This window comes from Macaca thibetana, chromosome 4, assembly GCF_024542745.1.
Source record: "Macaca thibetana thibetana isolate TM-01 chromosome 4, ASM2454274v1, whole genome shotgun sequence".
Taxonomy (NCBI): Eukaryota; Metazoa; Chordata; class Mammalia; order Primates; family Cercopithecidae; genus Macaca; species Macaca thibetana.
In genome coordinates this window covers 103,712,166-103,730,750 of record NC_065581.1, presented here as the reverse complement: position 1 = coordinate 103,730,750, position 18,585 = coordinate 103,712,166, and the positions used below count along the sequence as shown (strand labels likewise).

At 43.2% G+C, this 18,585-nt stretch overlaps 2 protein-coding genes across 2 annotated transcripts in view; both read right to left on the bottom strand.

Moving 5' to 3' along the window:
- Positions 1-6,738, bottom strand: part of CRYBG1 (crystallin beta-gamma domain containing 1) — a 57,203-nt gene extending 50,465 nt beyond the window's left edge. Inside the window, exon 1 of the mRNA XM_050786687.1 lies at positions 6,041-6,738. Coding sequence (XP_050642644.1) covers positions 6,041-6,738 — 698 coding nt within the window. The remainder of the gene's footprint in view (positions 1-6,040) is intronic.
- Positions 1-18,585, bottom strand: part of QRSL1 (glutaminyl-tRNA amidotransferase subunit QRSL1) — a 362,228-nt gene that overhangs the window by 142,578 nt on the left and 201,065 nt on the right. The gene's annotated exons all lie outside the window — the stretch shown is intronic.

The following is an 18,585-nucleotide window of genomic DNA, read 5'->3' as shown; positions in this document are numbered from 1 at the left end:
CCAGACTGGTGTCTCAAACTCCTGGCTTCAAGCAACCCTCCCATCTTGACCTCCCCAAGTGCTGGGATTACAGGCATGAGCCACCATTCTCTGCCACATTTGTTTTTTAATGAAACTACTTTTAAATAGTCCTAAGTACACTATCAACTATTTTTAATGGGTGTTTTGCTTGCATATGAGGGATCGGAAGATTATGTAGCCAAGAAACTCTAGGGATGAGGGAGGAACCAATTTATTGAGCACCTAACATGTATGCACAGTGCTTGGCACTAGGGTTGGAAGACATCTTAAGGCCTGAAGAACATTAGAAGAAATTTAAATATTTAATGCATTCCCATACTCCAACATCAATTATGTATTTTTATTTTAGCATAACTTTTTAAGTATTATCTCAAAAGGATAGATTTTAAAAATTCATCTACTATTGACCTCTTTGGATATTTTATTCCTCTCATCCTTCCCCCATAAGATTTTCTCTGATTATAAGTGTGTTCACTATAGCAACTTTGGATAATATTTAAAAATCACTGAGGCCGGGCGCGGTGGCTCAAGCCTGTAATCCCAGCACTTTGGGAGGCCGAGACGGGCAGATCACGAGGTCAGGAGATCGAGACCATCCTGGCTAACACGGTGAAACCCCATCTCTACTAAAAAATACAAAAAACTAGCCGGGCGAGGTGGCGGGTGCCTGTAGTCCCAGCTACTCGGGAGGCTGAGGCAGGAGAATGGCGTAAACCCGGGAGGCGGAGCTTGCAGTGAGCTGAGATCCGGCCACTGCACTCCAGCCTGGACCACAAAGCAAGACTCCATCTCAACAAAAAAAAAAAAAAAAAAAAAAAAAAAAAAAAATCACTGATAATCCTACCAGAGAATATACCTGTTAACATTTTTAAACATTTCTAATGTTTTTATAGGCATAATTAAATATTTTGAATAGAATTGAGATTATTCTGTTCATATAATTTGATATCTTGCTTTTTCAAGAAATAAAATGACTTAACCTTATAGTTAACATTTTTCAGATTACCAAAAAATTTGTTTGAAAAGCTGTCTTAATGCTGCATGGAAGTCCATCATATGGATGTACCATCATTTACGTATCAATTATGCAGCTGTTGGTTTTGTCACCACCTCTTGGGCAAGAGAGTCTCCCCTTTCTCTGTCACATTTCTTGGGTATAGTTACCCCCAGTGGAAATAATAAGTCTTTGAATGTACACAGTGCTTTCTTTCAGAGAAACAAATGTGCTCTGTTTGGCATTCTCTGGCTCTGGTCCTGGCTTTTATGCTAATTATCTGTGTGAACCTTGTCAAGTTACTTTACCTCTCTGGACTGTACCTTCTTCATCTTTAAAAAAATGAGATGGTTTAGAACAGAGTTGTTTTTATTTCCCCCAACTTACAGTTGAAGGAATCCCTGGGGTTTTCTTCAAGGGCTACAGTTGGGGAAAGTAGGGACAGGAATGGGGCTGTCCACTCTCCTTTCAACCAGAATCACTCCCAGTATCTGTTTTATTTATTGCTCCTATTTAAACTTTCTTAGAAGAAAGGGTTCCACAGCATATATATATATATTTTTTTATAGATATATATCTATATATTTATATATAAATATATATTTTATATATAAATATATCCTATTTATAGATATAGAGATATATATCTATATATTTATATATTTATCTATATATCTACATATCTATCTATATCTATCTATATATATCTACATATATAGATCGATCGATCTACTATCTATCTATCTATCTATCTATCTATCTATCTATCTATCTATCTATCTATCTATCTATATCTCCCAGCACTTTGGGAGGTGAAGGAGGGAGGACTGCTTGAGCCAAGGGGTTCAAGACCAGCCTGAGCAACATACTGAGACCCAGTCTCTACAAAAAAAAAAAAAAAAAAAAATTAGCCAGGTGAAGTGGTGCATGCCTGTAGTCCCAGCTACTCCAAAGGCAGAGGTGGGAGATAACTTGAGTCCAGAAGATCAAGGCTGCAGTGAGCTATGGTTGTGCCACTGCACTCCAGCTTAGGTGACAAAGCAAGACTCTGTCTCAACAACAACAACAAAAGTCTAAACCATTGGTCTAGTGGTTTATAAAATGGGAGAGATAAAGCATAACCACTAACTGTCACTGATTGTCAAGAACTTGAGAAATGCTTCATCGGGCTCACCTAATTCATATACAACTTTATACATTCTATTTTTGGCTGAGGAAGTTGAGGCGTCAAGAAGGAACTTGCCTGAGGTTATGCAGCTAATAAGTGACAGGGCCACAATTTGAAGCCAGGTGCTCTGGTTTCAGATGCCATGCTCCTAACCACTAAACTATTCTACTTCTTCAGATAGGCTTGGACTATACCCGCCTGGACGAGCTCCTCTGGTTCTTTCCATCTTTATCATTTAAAGTCAGTGAATTATCATGAGATCCATAACATAACATAGACTTTAGAGGCCACTTTGATAATGAGAACATACAAGTGGAGACACTGAAATCCCATGCTGCCTCTCCTTCATGGACTTGGCCTTCATGAAGCTTGGGCCTGGCTAGGTGCAGTGGCTCATGCTTGTAATCCCTACACTTTGGGAGGCCAAAGTGGGTGGATCACTTGAGATCAGGAGTTCCGAGACTTGCCTGGCCAACATGGTGAAACCTTGTCTCTACTAAAAATACAAAAATTGTCGGGTGTGGTGGCACATGCCTGTAATCCCAGCTACTTGGGAGGCTGAGGCTGGAGAATTGCTTAAACTCGGGAGGTGGAGGTTGCAGTGAGCCAAGATTGTGCCACTACACTCCAGCCTGGGCAACAGAGTGAGACTCTGTCTCAAAAAAAAAAAAAAAAAAAAAAAAGAAGCTTGGGCCTAAGGAGCTTCTAGAAGGGACAGGCAGTATGACTGCTGGTGAGTCACCTTATCCTTCTGGATAAAATAAAACTGGGCTGGATACCATCAAGTCCTCTCCAAAAGCAGCACTGAGAATTTAGATTTTAATTTTTTCAAATTTTATTTGATACTAAATTTGAGGCTGGGATCAGTGTCTACTGCCTGTAATCCTGGCATTTTGGGAGGCTGAGGCAGGTGGATCACTTGAACCCCGGAATTTGAGACCAGCCTGGGGAACATGGCAAAATCTTGTCTCTAAAAAAATACAAAAATTAGCCAGACATGGTGGTGCACCTGTAGTCCCTGCTACTAGGGAGGCTGAGGTGGGAGGATCACCTGAGCCTGGGGAAGTCCAGGCTACAGTGAGCCATGATCATGCCACTGCAATCCAGCCTGGGTAACAGAGTGAGACCCTGTCTCAAAAATAAATAAATAAATAAATAAATAAATTTGATCTCTGCTCATAAATTTCTCCCAGGTATTGCTTTCCCCAATATCTCCATAAGATACTTAGGCTCCGTTATTGCATGCCCATATCTTAAATTTAAAAGGAAAATTAATTTATAAGCATTTCCTTAAAGATCAAATTATGAAACCAGTGAGATGATTAGAAATAGAAAGCTTCAATTTGCTATCAGTTAATGAGGGATGGTCACATACCAGAGAATATACTTTTTAAAAATTCTCACTAATGAGTTCAAGGAAGGGTACTCAATTCAAACATCGTAGTGTATCTTATGATGTAAATAGGAAACACTACAGGTTAGCAGGCTACCTTAAGGACAGGAAACACATATCTGCACATTAAAGATTTACACCAAGATCAAAATAAATTTTACAACCAAACTTTCTGTGCTATTAAGTTGTGCTACCAAGAGTCACTACAATTAACCTAGTTCAGACTGATTAAAAGGAAGGCTCCTATAATTCATGTTGTAATGCCTTCATTATGAGAGAGGGGAAAATAATTTGGAGTCCAAAAAGCCATAGTTCTATTATAAGAGGAAAATTCTTCTTATTCTACATATACCATTTTAAGAATTTCAACATTCAGCACTTAGTAGAGAACTTGAAGGAATAATTTTTCTAACAGCATAAAGAAACATGTTACTTCAGTGGCATTATTTTTCAGGGAATATGAAATAGTTTTTCTAACTCTTCAGTCTCAAATTGTTTTAAAGAATAATCTGATTAACATCTTGCGATACGGTCATAGGAAGAATTAAAGGGTCTGAAAAAACCATCAGTCACAAATAAATGGGTCAAAGGACTAGAAATAATTATTAATTTTTAAGTCAATAATTTGCCAAATGACCATGTGCAAGGCACCGCGCAAAACAAATACATTGAATGTCTGGTAAAGAAAATTTTTAGGTAGAAATTAATCAGAACTAGGAAAGAGACATTTGGTTTAGTTCTATTACAGAGAACAGCACACGAAGAATTTCATTGTGAGATCATCTTTCCTGTTTGTTTAGCCTACTCTTTCGCAGTGTAACATTTCTGGTTTTTCTACTGGTGTCTTCTGATTGGAAGACAGGTGAACCATCCTTCTTAAGGTACACAGCAATGTTTCTCTAAGGCTCACATTTAGGAGGCTTTAGCATTCAATCACACTGGTCTTCTATAAATAATAGGCATCATTCACCCAGCTTATTTCTCTGATGCTACCTACCATTACAGAATAAATCACTGACTATATCAAAGGTCTCCAGGTTGGCAGCTCGTGAGATAGTCAAGTTATTCATTAAGCATACTTCCCTCTCAGAGTTCCTCTAAAGCTTACTTACCCAAGAAATCAAATAGAATGAAAGAAACCATTAAGTTCAAGAATTATAATGATAATGTTGTTAAAATACCCACTCTTTGAACAAATATGTGAATGGAGGAAAAACTTAAGCACTTAATCATTATTCACCTGTACTAAGTGGGAGTGGTGAGGGAGAAGAAGTGTGGGAAGGGAGGGTCTTACCAGTTTCAGAGTACCTTGCTTATCCTTTCCACCTATACAAATTGCATTTATGATCAAGGCACAAGGCCCAGCTCCTCCAAAGCACCAGCAGTGATTTCTTCCTTGCTAGCACTTCCCCAGGCTTTACAGATGGTAACATTCATTTGGCAATTTCATCAGATATCGTCTCGTATTGTTATTTGATTTGTGTGCTTCTTGTGTGCCAGATGGGGCTATAAAAATTTCAGGGCAATATCCTGAGTCATAGTTGTAGGGTTTTTTTCCCCACAGTGCCTAGCACAATATCTTGCACAGAAAGTATTAAATAAATTACTTGTGAAATGAATAAACTTAAGCAAGTAGTCACAGTTGTTTTGTGCTTTCATGCAGCACAAAGAGGAAGAAGCAACCAAGATACATGAATTAGGGACTTTTTGAAAAAGGCTTAGGCCAATAATGCACTATGTTCCATAAAATGTTTTGGAATCATCTTAAACTCACACCTGTCACAGCTGCTTTCATGTAGCAAATAATCTTTTGTATGATTATTGATCTTTATTTCAATAACTGAAAACTACTTTTCAACCTGGGTCCAAAAGTATCACCAGACTCCCTAACATTATAAAGGGGAAGAAGCAACCAAGATACTTGTATTAAGAACTTTTCTTGTGTGTATGTGCGTTTAAAACTTTTTGCCAATAAATGCACTGAGTTCCATAAAAGGTTCTGTGAATTCTCTTAAAATTCACACATGTCAAAGCTACTGGGTCGTACTTAACATGTTACTGTTTGCTCCATATTTTGAAATTCACAGCACATGTATTTTAAGAACATCCCACGTTGGAACACCCTTGTACCTTTTGAATAAAGAATAGAATCAGCTCATGTCAGGCCGTAAGGTCTTATCTCTCATCTACATAAACTTTGAGCTTCAAGGAAAATCCTATTTTTACATTCGTTAAACTTAAATCTTGTGTTAAAAAGGGAACTAACTGAGGAGGCTGCCACGGGTGGCATCTTAAACCTTGACTGTGTAAACTGGCCCTTCACTATCTTAAGTTCAGCATGGAGGGGAAAGTTCAGTGACCAGACAGACATTTCTTCCACAATGCAAAGACCCCGAGCCTCTCAGAGCCGACCCCCAGCACATGTGCGGACAGCAACTCCGCCGGGACTTGCACGGCTACTTACAGGGTCACTTTAGTGGTCACCGTCGACCTGCCCACGCCGAAATGGTTCCTGGGCTTCAAGCCGTCGGCGTCAGAAGCTCCAGGCGCTCCGGCCGCTCTGCCCAGCTCTTTGCTCCGACCTCCCTCTGCCCGGCCGTCGAAGTGGTTGGGGAGCGGGCCCCTCTTGTGCTCGGGCTTGATCTCCGGCAGCAGCGAGCTGCTCTTGACCGGGAGTTCGCGGGGGACGGCCCGGGCCGCCTCCTCCCCGCTCTCGGCCGCAGCGCCCTTGGTGACCGGGCCGGGATCTGGCACCCTCTTCGGTGGAGACTCCTTGGCGGGAGCCCGCGGGCCGCTGGCGGGCGGGGCGGGCACGGCCTCGAGGGCACGGCTCCTGCCCTTCCTCTTGGTGGGGGACGAGGCCGGGGGTGGCTGTTTGCTCCGGTCCGACTCGCCTCGGAGCTGCCCTTTGGGGCCGGGGCCGGGCTTGGACTCTGGGCTCGCAGCGGAGGCAACGCCCCCGTCGAGGGCTGCCCGCGGAGATTTCACTTTCTTTTCCGCCGAGGAGCAGTCGCTGGCCGCGTTTGGCGCCACCTCGTCGTCGAACACCGCGTCGTCCCTGGCCGCGCTCTCAGGGAGCTCGGCATCCGCTCCGGGGGAGTCGGTGGATTTCTGCGACCTCCTCCGCCTCCCGGACCTGCGGCCGCTCGACTTCTTCTCCATGTCGTCCCAGTCACCGCAATCTTCCGCCCTGGGAGTAATCACGACCGGCTCGTCCACTTGCGCCCCCTCAGTCTTACTCAAGTAGATGTCCAAAGTTAGCACCTTAGTAGGGTGGGCGCGACCCCCGGGCCGGGCTGTGCAGTCTGCCTGCGCGGAGCTGGCCGTGTGCGCTGCACCCTCGGCCGGAGGCTCACCTGTCAGAGCAGACGCGCCCTTGGGGGGCTGGATGCGGGCGTCACGGGGTCCCGGGGAGCCTTCTTCCGCACACACACCTGGGGCTCCTTCAGGGGCCTCGCCTATTTCTCCCCTGGGCCGCTCCCGGGTGGGCGACCCCGGCGCACCCCTCGCACCCAGGAAAGCCTCCTGTTCGTGGCCAGCACCTGGTGAAGCGTCCTCCCCCGTACTGCGGGCGGGCGTCTCTGCGTTCTCTTGCCTGGAGGAATTTCCCTGCGAGGAATGCAGCTGCTTGGCAGCGGTGGTGGCATCTGGGAAAGGCTCTCCCTCTGCCTCCAGAGGTTCTAATTGGGGTGAATCATTTTCATGGCACTGCTGCACAGCCACAGCCGCTTCACTGCTGTTCCAGCGAGGTGACAGCTCGGCGTCATGGGGGGCTGCGGGGCCACCGCTCTCAGGGAGCTCGCCCTCTGCCTCCCGGGGATTCTCCCGGGGGGAGCCCTCCTCGCTCGTGTCCGCTTGCTTCAGCTGGCTGCTCTGAGATCTGCTCTTCTCACTCTCTCTCTCTGGGAGATTAGAAGAGGCTACCACATCTTTGGGAGACAGTGGTTTGGCATTTGATCTGGTGGGACTCTCTAGCCCGTTTCTACTGTTCCTTCTCCTTCCTGTAGTGAATAGAGTGCCAAGTTTCCCCAAAACTGGCTTCCTTCTGTTCTCCTCTGGAGGTTGTGCTCTGGACTGAAAAATAAAAGGGATGAGGAGGGAACATATGAGAATCTGGTGTTTTTCCCCTTAGACGTACATTACAGAACTACCAGCCAAAATGATAACAGACCAGAGTTTCTAATTGAAAATGATAAAGTTATGTTTATGTTACATTCATTCCAACAAAATAAACTCTGGTTTTACTTTTGAATTTTTCTTGAACACCTTAAGTTTCTGGCACTAGTTAGAATAGCATTTTCTTTGAATTCGTGTTTTTTAAAGGAAAATTTGAACGGTCCAAATAATCACATATACAAAATAAATAGTTCCTTGCCCTCTCTAGCTTTTTTACCTTCTTCCTCAATAAAGATGCAATTTATAAACAGCGGTGCATGTGACCATGGGGCAGCAGTAAACACATTAAAGTATCCTAAGGCGGACTTTCCCCGAAACACCGCCCTTTCTTTTTGTAGGAGGGAAGGAGGACGAAGAAAAAAAACCAGTTCTAGCAGCCTTCTCCTCGAGAACAGTAAGAAGCCACCCGGGTTCAACATACAGTACCTGCAACAAGAAAACCTTAAGCAAGCTCAGAGGAAGCGAGCACCTGGGCCCCGCCCTAGCCCGAGCTCCAATGGGAGGAGGGCGCGAGCGTTCAAACACCCGAGTGATCCCGCGGCTGCTGAGCGCACCGGAAGGGCTTTGCCTGTGGGAGTTCCTACCCAGTGAACGAGGAGGAGTGCGCGGGGGTAGCAGGCGAGGTTGCAGGGGTGATCGCCTTTGCTCACTGCCCCCTCAAGCCGAGGAGGCGTGGCTGAAAGATGCGCGGGACTCTGCCTACTTGGCCCCGGGACCCGTTCCTTACCACTCGTGTGGTTCCGGGGGCGCACGGCTGGAGCCCCAGGGGCTGGCTCACCCATGCGAGGGTGCCGGGCAGCCTGCGAAGGATCCGCAGCGCTCCCAGTAAGGGGGAAAACCTGGGCTTCGTATATTGCCTGGAGCAAAACGGCTAGCATCTGGTGCCCGCGCCAGAAGGCGGGAGGGAGCGCAGAACAAACGAATAAAAGCAAACCCGCCAATGGGCGCGGTGACACACCGGGGTCGGGTTAGCCAGAATGGGGACTGGGTAGGTGCCGGGCATAGAGGTGGGCAGGAAGAGGAGGAGGCGAGCCTGGGAAAGGGAGGGAGCAGGGGCAGCGAGCCCAGCCTGGCTCCTAGGAGTGGGAAACGTATTTGCGTAAGGACTCCTCTGAAACCAGGCCAAACGTGCGGCTCCTGTATTTCTTAAGAATGAACTCTTACATTGAAAACCCGGGTGCCAGCTTGAGTCCTGGCGATGCAGGAAAGAGCCCCACCTTTCCTGGAAGAGGAACATTCAGGATAGTACCAACTACGGGAGGTTCCCCAATCACCCTTTGAAGTAGCTCTATTGTGTTTGAGTTACATGCAGCAAATGGACTTTGGCGATGGGAAATAGCAAAGATAACTCATGAAATTAACAGGTCAACAAGCATTTGTTGAGACAGTCCTGGTACTGTAACATAGTGTCACCCCGCTACAGCCCAGTGAGGTCATGCTGTTACCACACAGATGAGGAAAGGAAGCTCAGCCAGCCCATAAGGACACAAAATTGAGGTGGGGGGGCCGGGGGGAGAGGCGGTCAGAGCTGTAAAGTCAGAATTCAAATACAAGTCGCCTCCTGCCCACCCCATGCTCCTTTCACCGCCACGGGGGTCCCTTTTAGAGGCCCCGGAGGTTCTGCAGCCACCACAGTCCGCCCAGAGGAACAGGCTGCGGGTCACACACCCCCAGAGTCAGCTCCCAAGGAAGTGCTCATCAATCAGATTTGCCCTCAAGGTTCTAAGATTCTCCTGGTCTTAGAAGCACCTGGTGGGCGCTTTGGGACTAGACAGCTGCTGCTGCTACGATGAACCAGTGATGCTGCCGCTCGGAGCTCTTGTACCTGAGGTCATAAACGATTCTAAAGTCTAACTAGAGTTTGATTAATCGATTCTTCAATGGTTATATAAATAATATGGGAAGAATTCAAAGTATGATTTAAGGGAAAAAATCAAAATATTGTAACTTCCTAAGGAAACATTTGGATTATTTTACAAGTCAAAGGTATGGCAAGATTTTTAAATCATAATACATGTTTACTGAGCTATCCTATGGGTCAGGCCCTTGTGATTCACACACTTTCATTTTATCTTCCCAATAGCTAGGTAGGTAGTCTTTTTTTAATGCCCATTTGCCAAGGTTTTCTCCCTGTCCAAGGTCCCACCACAGGTAAAGTCTTTCTAATTCTGACATAGAGCTGTTTGTCTCTGCTGTCTGGACAGGCCTTCAAACATATCTTGAAGAAGTAGCCAGGGAAAATAGGTTTGAGTCTTGGCTTAATTCCATTCCCTGTCAAAATAAAACAACTAAGTATATGTATTACTCTGTCCTGCCAATGATGTTGCAATCTGCTTTTCCCATGCAGTAAAGACGCTTGATCAGCAGTCCTTTTTATGCTCAGTATAGGCATTAAAACAATTTTTTTTTTTTTTTTTGGCTATTAGATGCTTTTTACAAAACTGGTTGCTTGCTCTTCAACTTGGCTCAACTACTTGACTCCTCCTCCCATCAGAGGGGCAGCCTGTGTATCACCAGCCAGACTGCTGAATTTCCTAAAAATACATGAATGTTCATAGTGGCTTCATTCATTCATAATAGCTAAAAACTGGAAACAGCTCAAAGTCGCTGTACACAGTTTGTGAACAGATAAACCGATTGTGGTACATCTATACAGCAGAGTATTATTCAGCAATAAAAAAGGAACAGAGTTCCGAAACGTGTAAAGATATGGATGCCAAATGCTTTTGAGAAGCAGTCACACTCCAAACGTTACATACTGTATGGTTACATTTATATGACATTCTAGACAGTGCAAATCTAATGTATAATGATAGAAAGTAGGTCAGTGGTTGCCTGAGCGTGGGGACAGTGGGTGGCAGGTGGTGGCGGTGCAACAGGGAAGAAGCACAAAGGAACATTGAGGGTTAAAGTTCTATATCTTGATTGTAGTGATGGTTATACATGAATACATATCTTTCAAAACTCATCAAACTGTACATTTAAGATGGGTATTAATAAATGAAGTTAAGATAAAATCTCTTTAAAAATAGAGTTTTCCCCCTGGGAAATAAAGAATAGAAATGCACTGTGTGGTACAATCCATCTGTCTTGGGTGGACGTTTCACAGGGTCTTGCTGTATTGACCAGGCTGGAGTGCAGTGGCATGATCACAGCTCACTGTGCCCTCAACCTCCTGGGCTCAAGTGATCTTCCCACCTCAGCCTCCCAAGTAGCTGAGACTATAGGCATGTGCCACCATGCCCAGCTAATTTTTAACTTTTTTTGTAGAGAGTTTCACCATGTTATCAAGGCTGGTCTCAAACTCTTGGGCTCAAGTGATATTCCTGCCTCAGCCTTCCAAAGTACTGGGATTATAGACGTGAGCCACTGTGCCCAGCCACGTTATGCAGTTCTTAATGAGGGGTCTCATGTCATTTCAAATGATAGACTCGTTTACAGGGGAATGCAGTCTTCTCCACAGGACCAGGTCCCTGTGGATATCCAGGATCATATCTCCAAACAGAGCCATCTGAGCAGGGCTCAGAATGCCCCGTGCCTCCCGAGTAAAGTCCTCAGTCACATCTTTGAGAAACACCCCTTCCTAAATGCAATACATATTTCTTTTCAACCAGGGATTGTTTCTTTCCATTGTTCATGGGGAAACTAAGGCAAAGGGAGAATAAAAAAACTAACTGGCCCCGGGAGTTGTCAGAGAGGCACCTTCTTAGGTTTGAGCCTTTGGGTCCGGGGTCTTAAACCTAGGATAGGAAGCCACAGACCCACCACCTTTCCAGGCTTGATGATAATTTGCTAGGAAGGGGAGTGTTTTGCAAAGAGGCCACAAGTGACCATCACGCTTCTTCATGCTTCCTCAGATTCCTCTGCCCCTGGCTTTCCCACAGGCCTGGGCAGGCTCCTAAGGGTTCCCAGGCTGGGTGTTCTAAGAGCACATGCAATCCCGGGTCCTCCTTTGTATGTACCTTTTTACTGTGTATTTTCTGCCCACCTCACTTAAGGCAGCCTGCACACCTCACAGTGCAGAACCTGCACCTGGCACCCTCGCATCATCCGTGTCCAACTGGGATGGAGCAGTCCACAACAGGACTATTGTAGAGGCAGCACATAGGTTGTGTGCTAGGACCTGCTTTAGAGTGTTCTTGTTGGCTAATATGAAATGCAGCTCATTAGGGGCACATGTAACCATCCACGAAATTGTATTCCAGCAGCGTGTAGAGGCCCAGGCAGCACTAGCTGCAGTGCTGTTGGCTGATTCTCAACCTTCCTGGTGTGGCAGCCCCTGCTATCAGCAGGTACCACTTAGTAAATGTTACCTAGTAACATTTGCTACCCATTGGTTAAGAAGATAATGTAAATGTTAGAGTTTTTTGAAACGGTTCTGGTTCTGAAGCTGGCCGAATCATGAATTTTTCTTTTTTTCCTTGCTTAAATAAATTCTGCTACATTTAACTATCTAAGGGTTTTTCCTTTTTACAGTAACTATGGGAAAAAAACTAAGTTTTTAAATTTTAATACAGTTATGGGTCATTGACATTTGTTTTATGTTTATGATCTATTTACATCTTTAAGAAGTCTAGGCTGGGCGCAGTGACTCACACCTGTAATCCCAGCACTTTGGGAGGCCAAAGCAGGCGGATCATCTGAGGTCAGGAGTTTGAGACCAGCCTGGCCAATGTGGTGAAACCTTGTCTCTACTAAAAACACAAAAATTAGCCTGGCCTGGTGGTGGATGTCTGTAATCACAGCTACTTGGGAGGCTGAGACAGGAGAATTGCTTGACCCTGGGAGGCAGAGGTTGCAGGGAACTGAGATCACACCATTTCACTCCAGCCTGGGTGAAAAGAGCGAAATTCCATCTCAAAAAAAAAGAAAAGAAAAGAAAAGAAATCTAATAACATTTTAAGTAAAGTGATGTTTCTTATAAAAAAAATAATAAATAAGTTTTCCTATGTTTCCCACCTTTCCATTCCCCAGTGAATGTAAGCTGCTTGAGAACAGGAAAAATGTCCTGTTGCCTTCCCAACAGCTAGCAGGGGGACTCACAGCTAGAGGTGGACATAAAGTATTTGCTGCTACTAAAGAATTAGTAATATCCCTCCTCCCTTTCAAAAAGGGAGTTGTTAATGCTCTTGGAGAGAGCCAGAAACATCGTTCCAAAGAAATCAGAATGAAAATCTTATCTGCCTAAAACTTCGTGTGGTCAAGACTTGGCAGCTTTACTCTGTCTGAGTGAGGATTCCACGTGTTGATGGAGATACTGGTGCACAGGTTTACTGCTGCCTCTCAGCCCAAATCTGACTCAGGAAAGCGGAACAAAATCTTGTTACACATACTCACCTGGCCATCCTTCTAAAATGTGGTCATCAATGTACAAAAATAACTTTTTTAAAAAAACACTTTGATTCCCTAAGAGCTCTCACTTTGATTTCTGTAAGATACCTTAGCTCTTCAATTCAGCCACATGAGGAATGAGTCAACTGGATATTACTGTAACTGATAGGATTGGCCATGTTATTTGTTCACAACATACACATATGTGTGTTTGCGCTAGAGAGCAACTTTTTTTTTCTGAGTAGATTTTTTGTAAAAAAAAAAATAACATGAGTTGTGTGGCTTAAAAATATAGGCATTTGAGCTACTTTACACTTCAACTTTAAAAGTTAAAATAGGGGTTAGAAAATTCTGTTCAATAGAAGCAAGAAAGACTTTAGACTCGTGACAACTAACTAAAGAACGAAGATGGGGAATGGGGAAGGAGGAGAAAAAGGAGAAACACACACAGAAAAACAAGGCCCGGCATGGTGGTTCATGCCTGTAATCCTAGAACCTTGGGGGGCTGAGGCCGGCAGATCACTTAAGGTCAGGAATTCAAGATCAGACTGGCCAACATGGTGAAACTTGTCTCTACTAAGAAATACAAAAATTGGGCCGGGCGTGGTGGCTCACGCCTGTAATCCCAGCACTTTGGGAAGCTGAGGTAGGCAGATCCCGAGGTCAGGAGATCGAGACCATGCTGGCTAACATGATGAAACCACGTCTCTACTAAAAATACAAAAAATTAGCCGGGCATGGTGGCACATGCCTGTAGTCCCAGCTACTTGGGAGGCTGAGGCAGGAGAACTGCTTGAACCCGGGAGGCGGAGGTTGCGGTGAGCTGAGATGGCGCCACTGCACTCCAGCCTGGCAGAGCAAGACTCTGTCTCAAGCAGGAAAAAAAAAAAAAAGTTATCCAGGTGAGGTGGTGCATGCCTGTCATCCTATGCGGGAAGATCACCTGAACCCAGGAGGTAGAGGTTGCAGTGAGCTGAGATTGCACCACTGCACTCCAGTCCATCTTAAAGAAAGACTTTTATGAGACATCATTTTTTTTATAACTTCCAGGATATTCATTCTGAAGACTTTTAGAATTAAAGTTAAAATTGTATTTTCCCATGATAAGTGTATGGCAGAATATCATCTCAGTACCAAAAACACCACGCAGATGAAGTTAAGTTTAAGGGAGGATCCACATATGGATCCCTGATACCATAGACATTGATTAAGAATAGGCATTAAAAATAAATTAACTATCCTCCCCACCTTTCCATTTGTGTTTTCCTTTTTGATATTAATTGGGATAATATATGTGGCGCATTCTAAATACACACATGCACACACACACTGCAAAAAGCATAAAGAAATGTTCACAAAAATGAACTCTGATCTATTAAGCACAGAAGCTTTTCATTTTAACTTTTAAAATATTTTTCTATTATATATGATTCAGTTCTCTAAGAGTATACTAGATTATAATTTAGCTACTTCTTTATGGTTCTGGAGACAGAACTATGCACCTCTGTTACTACATTTGTGCTACAATAGTGATTTCTTCCAGGGCTATTACAAGGAGTGAAGACTAAGGCTTACACTAAATGACCCACAGACTATAACACTGTCCAGTAGTAAGCAGGTCTCTTATGAAAAGGTATATGAAATTGCGACATTTGACCATTTTTGATCTATGGTCCAACCCAGTTTTGATCTACGGTCCAATTTCATATGATGCAACCAATAATCCTTGATGTTAGGGCTTCAGAATCTTCTTCTCCAATGTCACTCCTCCCAGTCTCCCAGGGTGGAATGTTTGCTTGCCCCATGTTGCTTCTAATATTTGTCACCACTTCCAGTGCCCACTCCATCTCTGATGCTATTTTTCTTAAAAAATCTTTCCTCTGTCATTTCAACATCATGTAACACATGCCTCTCTACTTACACCTCAATGGTTGCTTTTTTGTTTTTGTTTTTTCTAATGCTGTCATTTCAGGTCAAACAACAATAGCATCCTGTTGGGTACAATCAAAGGTACACTATTGGGTGAAAGAATAGTGGCAGACATTTTAACTTCCAGATTAACCTGTGTCCTGAAAAAGAAGCATCACTGAATACAAAAGCCATCAATTATAAAAGCTAAACTCTCATTCTCCCCATTCTTCTTCTTTTAAAAAGCAGACTCCCAGTTTCGGGTTGATATTGTCTTTAAGTCATTTATATTTTGACAGAGACAAAGTGAAACCTAATTGTTTCAAGCCATTGACACTTGATCAATCAGAAAGGAAGAAAAAAGATAAGATCATGGAATATCTGAATTGTAGGATCATTTACTCATTCATTCCACTGATAATTATTGAGCGTCTACGTTGTGCCAGAATTTTCTCCTCACCTTAAAGAGGCAACCCGTGGCCTATAGAATTGAATTATTTTTTCTAAGACACAAATCAGGCTTTCTAAAAGGTAGCTCAATATCTTTTCCCGTTAGAAATTATAATGTATCATTAGAAAAACAAGACTTTACTAGAACAATTAATGTGTTACTTTTATGAAGGTATGGCCTACATGCTTTCTCCTAGGCCATGCAGTACAGCAATGGATGTGATAGCATAAACAGCCAATGAGCCCTCTCTTGTGATGGAACTCTGTCTTTAGAATCCAGGTAACTATAGGTAGAGTGTGCTGGATCTTTCTGTAGGCTCACCCTCCCTCAGCCTTGTCTGTGCCCCAGGCTCCCAGTTACGATGAAAGGTAGAAACTGACTTTCTTGCCCTTAGGATTTGGTTAGGTTCAGCCAGTGGGAGGCCCTGATTTCCCCGCTAATCTCTCCATCTCTCAGTTGGGCTCTGGGTTGGGTGTGACCAGGGCTTCTGCCAGGCAGCCCACCTCCGCTGCTGTTCTCTCTCCCCACATTCCCAAGCCGCTTTCCCCTCTTGCTCCTTCAGGCCTAAGAAGGGAAAGGATCTCACCAGGTGCCAGCTGGGAAGGCTTCATTAGCTATTGCTTGAGGTAGAATGATGTTCTGTGGGGCATGAGGCACATGTAATTTTGAGAGTTTTCTTTAAGACAAAGAACACACAATTCTGGATTATAGATTGTAAGGAGAGGGACTTGGAAGAGGCCATGTGAATGAAGAACCCTGAAGCCTAAGGGTTTTTTTTAGCCCCTCTTGGCTTCCTTAAAACCTTGCCCACACTTTGTAGATAGTCCTTCACTACTTTCCTTAATTACACAACTTGAGCCTGCTATGTGTTTCCTGTGCTGGGATCCTAACTAATTCTACTGTGTGCCTAATTATGACTAACGAGTACCCCAGAAGGTTTCTCTACCTGTACTCTGAATAGTCTCCCCAACATATTCTTTTTCTCACAGAGCTATCCGGCTGAATTAATTTGCTTTATAGTTGGGACGTATTATCCTAATTTGGTGATTTTTTTTTCTTATGCATGATGTGTAACTAAAAGGAGATAGAAGAGTTTGAAATTTATAGCAAAAGTATTTCTTATTCTACCTCCTGGATTGTATGCATATCCTGATTAACATAATCAAATTATTGACAAGTTAGTTCCTAATTAAAGTTTAGCCAAACTGGAAAATGGAAATGTATTCCTTGTAGTAGTCAAATTAGTTCCTTTTTATCAACTTGTAACCCAAAAAGTAAATTTCTTATGCAATTTAGAAAGAATGACTTGTGCAATAATTCATGTCAAAGATCAAGAATGGTTACTTTAAAACACTTAAAAGCCACTGGTGAGTCTCAGAATCTAAGTACTAAAGAACCAAGGACTAAACTTCAGTTGAGATGATATGATGAGGGAGATGGGGATTAAGTTGGGGGGAAGAGGGTGAAGTGGCCCTTGGAAACAACTGATACAGCCTGCCTGAACCGACCAGGCACAGCTACAGCCGAGTCAGGGGCCCTGGGGCTGACTGGGACCCAGAAGAGAAATGAGAGTTGAACAAGAGGAGCAGACAAGCCTCTCCAACACAGCATGGACTCGAGCTAGGCTGGCTCTGAGACTTCTAGTGACCTTGAGACCTCATAACTTCAGGTCAGTTTAGCCATGTTTTTAAGTGTGGATTTAATAGTGGATTTATTCCTAGAAAATGGAATAATCTTTACTTTCCAATTAATATACACTGCCTAGAAATGTCTTAGTTTCCTGTAGTTTCTAGTGAGAATTGTTGACTTTCTACCAATACTTTTCAAATTAAGAAGGAGATTTCACACTTTTATGAACAGAAGTCAGGAATACTACTAAATGGGATCAAATCATTTATCCTCTCAAAAGTTGCGCATCTATCATACAGGGTATTGAGAAATTCATATGAAATGATACATGTGAACTTCTTTTGAAAAGCACAAAGTGGCCTATGACAGTGATGGCTGGCTTTACTAACAGTGCAATATTTTGCTGATGTTTTGCTCAAGTTAAAATTATAGAAGCTAAGTAAATAACACAATGAATTTATGGTTCTCAATTGGTGAGAAGAAGATGAAAATAACAGCTTTATCAGATGTGGTTTCTAATAGAGTTAACTTGTCTGCAGAACCTGGCATATCATTGCTTATGAACACTCATCTTTAATGTGTCATGGCTAGAATAAAGAAAACAATATAAGCCTAGTCTTTTTTTAATCTCTTTTTTGCAGCTCATAAGGTATGGGGGATATGCAAACTAGGCAGGGTGAACACTTTTGAATCACCCTGTGTAAAACAGCACTCTCACTTTCTATGATCTATTCTCCTTTATTTTTCTTCATAGCACTTAATATTACCTGAACCATATTGCATATATATTTGTTTATTTCTTTATTGTCTGTGTCTGCTTACAGAACATAAGCTTCATGAGGACAAGAATGTTATTTTGTTCATCTGTGTCCCTAACTCTTCATCAATACTTGGTACCAATAGGCACTTAAATATTTATCAAATTTACATATTTTCCAGAAATCCTTTATTCTCCAGCCTATCAACAATCACGAGTCAGACAACAGTGTATCATGGAATGGACAGTGGTTTGGGGCAATCACCTATCACCAAACCTGAGGAAGCAACTTTCAGATAGAAACAAAGGCCTGTCTCTAGCCTTATTCTCTTTCTCAAATGGCTCCCCAAAATCTAGTTTCTAAAATGTTCCTCCTCTGGATTATTTTAAGGATCAACTGAAATGTTTGTAAAAGCACCTCATACAATCTCTGGGGAAGAGAAGGGAAATGGCAAAGAAAACCATGAAATACATACACTTTTGACCCAAAAGCACAGGTAGTAAAAGCATAAAGTAGACAAATGGGATTGTATCAAACTAAAAAGCTTCTGCACAGGAAGGGAAACAAAAGAGTAAAGAGAAAACCTACAGACTGGGAGAAAACATGTGCAAATCCTCCATTGGATAAGGGAGTAATACCCAAAATAGACAAGGAATTCAGACCTTTCAACAGCAAACAAAAACAAATCATCTGATTCAAAAAACGGAAAAACGATCTGAACTGGCATTTCACAAAAGAAGACATGCAATAACCAAG